At 44.4% G+C, this 6,350-nt stretch overlaps 1 protein-coding gene across 1 annotated transcript; it reads left to right on the top strand.

Annotated features, from left to right (window-relative positions):
* The first annotated feature begins 4,288 nt into the window (after nucleotides 1-4,288).
* Nucleotides 4,289-5,741, top strand: LOC108154356 (rRNA 2'-O-methyltransferase fibrillarin). Its single transcript, XM_017284622.2, has one exon. The coding sequence runs from the start codon at nucleotides 4,373-4,375 to the stop codon at nucleotides 5,288-5,290; it is 918 nt and encodes a 305-aa protein (XP_017140111.1). The 5' UTR covers nucleotides 4,289-4,372; the 3' UTR covers nucleotides 5,291-5,741.
* The last annotated feature ends 609 nt before the right edge of the window (nucleotides 5,742-6,350 follow it).

Genomic DNA, 6,350 nt, shown 5'->3' with positions numbered 1-6,350 from the left:
TATGTTAAATAGTTGTGGCTTTGATTAAAATTGCACCAAGTAGAGCACAACAAAGTAATGAAAGAGCAGAAAAGCTCAATTCCAAATCGAAATCTCTAAAAAACATAATAGGCGAATCCGAGTTTGGGATCATAGCCGGATATATAGCGGGAGGTTCACTCAATTATTTTTTACGTGCATCATGGCTTGATTTTGACTTCGATATCGATTCGATTGAAATGTTACCAACGTTTTCCGCCCTAACCTGTTTAAATGCAGTGTTTCGAAGTTTGTGCCCTTGTTCAGCCTGGCTAAATCTCTTCATTTAAGCTACGACCTTAGCTTCTTAGCGCGTGGCAGGTTCAACTGCAGCATTAACTGGCGGCGGCCTTGTGCATCCAAGTAGACAATTGAAAAATAACCAGAAAACCGCGATTCCTCCCTCTTGCGGCGCTGAAATCCTATTAGCCACATGTCTGTCTCTTTTGGACGGGAAAATGCATCGCTTAAGCTGCAGCGGAAAAGAAATGGAATTCCGCTGGCAAGCGGCAAGCCGCTTAGTTTCTTATCGATTTCATTTGTTGTGCTCGGCCTGGGCCCGGGAACGGGCCCGGGGGCAGGCAGGGCAAGGGTTTCAAATGGGAAACGGCTGCAGTTATCAGTCACTCACAGAGTCGCAGATGCTGCGCGTGGCAAGGCCATACGAATGCCCGGAGGGACAGCCAAGTCCTGTACCCGACTTGCTTCTGACAGCCAGGCTGATGTTAATGTTGTGCTGTGGTTTGTTGTGGCACTGTCGCTCCGATGCTTCTGGCGGGTTCACGAAAGCAATATTTCAAATCCATAATGATGTCATAGACACTCCTGATCGATGGTAGAGCATCTTCTGCCACCGATTCATCCTTAATGGGTTACATGCTATCGACTCAGATAATTTAATTTTGCTGATAAAGTTTAAACAGGATATTAAAATCAACTCAAATCAATTCAAATGCATTTTCCACTCTGCTCGGCTGGCAATAATTAATTTTTGTAAATTGACGGCGCAGCCATTTCGGGCTTGTTAAAAATCAATAAAGCTTATGGGCTTAATGAGCTCAACGAGTCCACGAGGTGACGGTGCCCCCACCACGGCCAGGCCCTCGCATTAAGCCGATTTAATGTTCAAGTATTTATCGAAAATATTTTGCACACTTTTCCCGCAACTTACATCGCTATAAACTGCAAATATTCGAGCATATTTATTTAATTTCAGGCATTATGGCCTGAAAAACGCTGCCTTCCCGAGGGATTTTCCCTAGGCCACGGCCATGACCCCAGAGGTGAGATCGCAAACTATGGCGATTACGCTTTTGCTCTAAAATGGAAGCTAGACTGAAGATGGTTCACGGAGGTTGCAGCTTATTTGAAATCTAAAAAAAGTCTTAATGCATCAATGCAGAATTCAGAAGCAGCAAGAGGATTCTGAGTATCTGCTGGAGGCACTTAAAAAATATGCAGATCGACTGTCGATTATTCTGAAATGTGCATTACATAAAGGCCAGTTAAGAAGCTCAAAATATAATGTTAATTTCGATATCAGAACAAAGAACCCATCACACGTATGTATATCATTCAGGTAGAGTTTGGTTATTAATGGAGCTTTGCATGCAGTGGCATGCCACTGGGGAGACCCTCGCATGTTGCACACTTAAAAGCCTGAAAAATTGATTAAAATGTGGACAAAAGTATGCCGATGCAATGGCAAATATATGACCGCAGCCATTTCCCTGCTGCCAAGCGCCATCTATTCCCGTTGTTGTCGCCTTTGCGGTAAAGTTGTACATTTTTTATCATTTTTGTTGGGCCAAACCTGCATATCCGAACATGGCACGTGAGTTTGCCGTGGCCTGGGCATGACTAAGGAACTAATGGCACTCGCACACACAGCCACACTTGTCACTTGTTTGGACTACAACAAATATGCTAAAAATGTAATGCCAAAAGCCAGCCATGGCAGGAGCAGAGCCATGGCCAGGGGCAGGGGCAGAGTGGCCAGAGCATTTGGATTTTGCATTTTACAGCGCCCGAAGGCCGCGCAGCTGCTAAACTTGGCGCCGTTTGTTGCCATTTGCGGGAAATGCGCGCGGGTATGTTAAAAATGCATCCCCCCCTTGTGCCTTTGCCGGGGCAGCTTTCCCCAGCACGTGCTGGCCTGGCCGCTCTGGGATAGAATCTTCTCGGCTGCTGAGACTAAGCGTTTCTGGCTTGGGGTACACTGGCAAAAACTTTAATTGTTCTAAGAACCGAACAGAAAATACTCCATAAATCCACAAGAAGGACATTTATTCAGTTTAAGGAGACTTTCAAATAAATGGGAATGTATGATAAAAGACTTCAATATTACCGATTGTTATTATATTGCCATCTGATTTACCTTGAACATTTAAAATAAATACTTTTCAAGCTACTGTCTCTATGCCTGCTATAGGAAAGATTCGTGAATATTTGAACCCTTCCCCAGCCGACCCCCGCCTACTCTCCTACTCACAGGTTGGGGCAATGTCAGTTAAATCTATGTGATTTCTATTAACTTAATTTGATCACATGGGAAAACACCCATATAAAGTTTACGGAACCCCTGCTGGAGGTATTTCTTGAGGTTGCTATTTTCCCTCAGTGTTTGGAGGTCTGGCATATGAGTGTCATCTCGGGACCCAGCGGGTTAATGGAGTTGCATCAGACGTGTGGTGTAGGTGGTCACAGAACCCGCCTCCCACAGCCCCACTCGCGGATAAACTTCAAACATGATCAGACCAAATTTACATTGAGCAAAAGTTTTGTTGCGTGGGGCAGTGGCAGTGGCAGTGGCAGGAGCCAGGCAGGAGCAGCTAAAAGTTCTTGGCTCTTGATTTTTCATGAACTGCCGTCGTCTGGCTGGGTGCCTCATTATGCGGATGGACTGGAGCTGCGGCTGTGGCTGCGATGGGGATGGGGATGGGGATGCCTCTATAGGCAGGCACTTGGCAAGCCGCCCCTAGACGTAGACGCTTGCCACATTCCTAGGCAAATACTCGTAAATAAGAGAGGCAAGAGCAACAATGAGGGGACTGTAGGCTGCCACAATGGCCGCGATTGTCGCTGCGCCCAAAAGTATGCAGCGGCAACCAAAAAAGCCCAAGAGCCGCGGCAAGTTTATTAAAAATTTGAGTTTGCCCCACGCCCCATGCCACAGCCTCCCTTGTGTATTATTATTGTTTTCTTTCGTTGCTTTGCTTTTCTTTTCCTGTTTTATTCCATTGCTGGCTTATTATTTTTGTTTCGTTTTTCCTTTGTTTTCTGCTGCTACATTTTTTCACTGTTCGTTTTTCTGTGCCACTTGGCCAGGCCCAGGCTACATGCACTTGAGTTTCATTTGCTTGTTCTCCACGGCCAGCCCCAGTCCCAAACCCTTCTCCACCCGACCCCCGCCTACTCTCGTCCTCTCAGGTCGGGGCAATGTCAGAGAGTGCATTAAAAATTGTAGTGCCCGAAAAAGTTTTATGTACAAAAGAAAACCACAACAAAATGAAGTCGAAATGTTTCTGTTCTGTTGTTGTTCCCGAGCTATTATTATTGCCACTGCCACAGATGTTGTTGCTGGTGATGCTGCTGTTGCTGCCGTTGCTGCTGCTGCTGCTGCTGCTGCCACTGATGCTGCGGTACAATTCACTTTGTTAAATTATGTGCAGCATTTGCGGATACATTTACTTGGCGAATCGACTGGATCCCAACGGCCCTTCTCTTCTTCAGGAGAGCGCGAGCTATATATATATATTTTCCCAACGCGGTGCACGGCGTCGCTTGAAATAATATCACCATAATAATAAAATAATAATAAATTATTCGTACGACTAATATACCAATTTTATATATGAATTCAAAGGATACATTAATAAATATATTAAATGCATTAAATAAGTTTAAACAGAATTAATAATTTAAATACAATGTTTAATTGATTTTTTCCAGCATTTATCTCTAATTATTTCGAGTCGTCGTCGCCCCATATTGTATTCAAAAGCATGTGTGGCGCTCCGTAAAGGGTATTTTTTCAAAGTCTGCGCAGGGTCTTGGCCCCTAGTATTTTATAAAGTAATTAATTTAGCTATGATCCTGATATGTGATCCTCTTGCGCAGTGCTCTAAAATGGGTGTCTTTGTTATTATCATCCGTATTATACAATATTGCATTACTGAGTTCCGTAATAAAACGTAGATAAATGTCATTATTGTTTGAATTCCAGCAATAACCTAGAGCTTACTGTCATATCAGAGAAATCAACCGTGCTTTGTTTAATTTTTTATAAACAACTCTAGCCAGCATTGACTTTAGATTGTAAGAAACAAGTCACTTTTTTACTTGGAGCTGTTCAATGCCGAAAAAGCACTCTAAGAAACAGCCAAAGGGCGGGAAACAGGGCAATGGTAACCGCGTCCCCAAAAAGGCCCCAAAGTCCTCAACAGCAGCCGCGCCCGCAGTGGGGTCTCCAGTTAAAGATGCAGAAACCGGAGGTAAGCCGCTCCTAACCAAGATCATGACGCAGCCCCAGTCCGTCGCAAAGATTCGTAACGTCGTCGTGGAGCAGCATCGTTATCATGGAGTATTTCTGGCACGCAACAAGAACGATTCCGTTCAGCTGCTCACTCGGAACAAAGCCACTGGAGGTGCCTCAGAGCCCGAACAGGACTACGAGGAGAATCGGTTCCGTGCGGATTTCCGTGGCAAGCGGTGCGAATTTCGCACCTGGTCCCCCTTCCAATCCAATCTGGCCGCCGCCTTCATGAGCGGAGTGAAGGATTTATACCTGAAGAGTGGCTCGAAGGTGCTCTACCTTGGGGCTGGGCTTGGGCGGACGGTCTCGCACATCTCTGACATCATAGATAAGACTGGAGTGGTGTATGCCGTGGAGCCCGGACCTTGGGCGGTACGACCTCTCTCAGCATTGTCCGAGCGCCGTCCAAACGTTGTGCCCGTCCTCGAGGACCCCTCAGCACCGTACAAGTACTACAAGCAGCTCACCGACAAAATCGATATGATCATCTGTAACCTGCAGCAAGCAGAGCAGACTCGTATACTCATGCTGAATGCCAGGCATTTTCTGAAGCCAAACGGACACTTTGCCATCTTCCTGTATGCGGAGAGCATCTACGACAAGGCGCCCACGAAGATGGCCCTCGAAGCCGAGATGGAGCTGCTCAAGAAATATCACCTTGAGCCCCTCCAGCTGGTCCAACTGGGTCCCTATGTTCGTGGCAATGCTCTTGTAGTGGGCGTTTACACTCGTATATAGAGATCCATAGTCCCAGAACTGCAGAGAACCAGCCACTTATTATCCATTAATTATAGTTTCCACTGAATGACAATACACACTGCCTGCTAAATTGATTTAATCACAAATTATTTATGCCCCAATGCGGAATGAAAATATTTCAGAATATTAATGAAACTAGCAGGAACGTAATGAATCAATTAAATGAAAATGCAATATACATAAAAAGATCTATTCAATATAGTCTTCGCATAAAGATATTTTTATGGCCAATATCAAATTTGGGCTGATCACAGATACATACTACTAGATTTACATATGTATCTAGTGTGTGTAGCCACGTACTCTCTGGTTATACATATGTACACTGCAGGATGATTCCGCTGGGAAGTTTCATCCGACTTGCACCTTCCTGAGCCTCCTGATGTTTTGATCTATTGTCGAACTATGAACTAGAAATTAAATATACCGAATCAGTTTGTCAAATAACTTAAAATAGTCTCTTATTAATGGGTTTGCAAAATACCAAGGATGAATGGTTGAAAACGAGATACCATCCTGAGGTTTATATAATTATACCTCACGCACAGGTTGATATCTCGAGACATCTGTTTACTAATTAATCCACTTACTAATTATCCACTTATCACATAAACTTAGTTTATGGCCATGAATGGGGCAAAAATCCTTCACCTTTGGTAGAAGTGGGGTCGCGCAAATGATTAATGTATCTGCCACTCCCTTAGACAGGCTAAAAGCTTCTAATAATCTCATTCAACATTCATCATATATCACGCGTTTGGCCCGCATTTAATTACAACGAACAATTTTAATTTAATTAGGGATTACAACTAATAAAACTTTTTCATTTCGCTGACTCGGATGGGTCCGGATCCGGGCCCGGGTACCGGGATCCGCACTTCTTCAAGCACAAACACCATTTGCTCAAACAAATGCATGGCAAAATCTTAATTAACCTCGGGGTGCAGAGCATAAACCAGCGCACACACACATGCACAATCATTCGACACTCACACCCTTATACTTATCCTTATCCAGGATGTCTATTACGCGAGCATTT

Source organism: Drosophila miranda, chromosome 2 (assembly GCF_003369915.1).
Source record: "Drosophila miranda strain MSH22 chromosome 2, D.miranda_PacBio2.1, whole genome shotgun sequence".
In the NCBI taxonomy this organism is placed as follows: Eukaryota; Metazoa; Arthropoda; class Insecta; order Diptera; family Drosophilidae; genus Drosophila; species Drosophila miranda.
The sequence above is the reverse complement of the archived record's forward strand: the minus strand, read 5'-3'. Positions and strand labels throughout refer to the sequence as shown.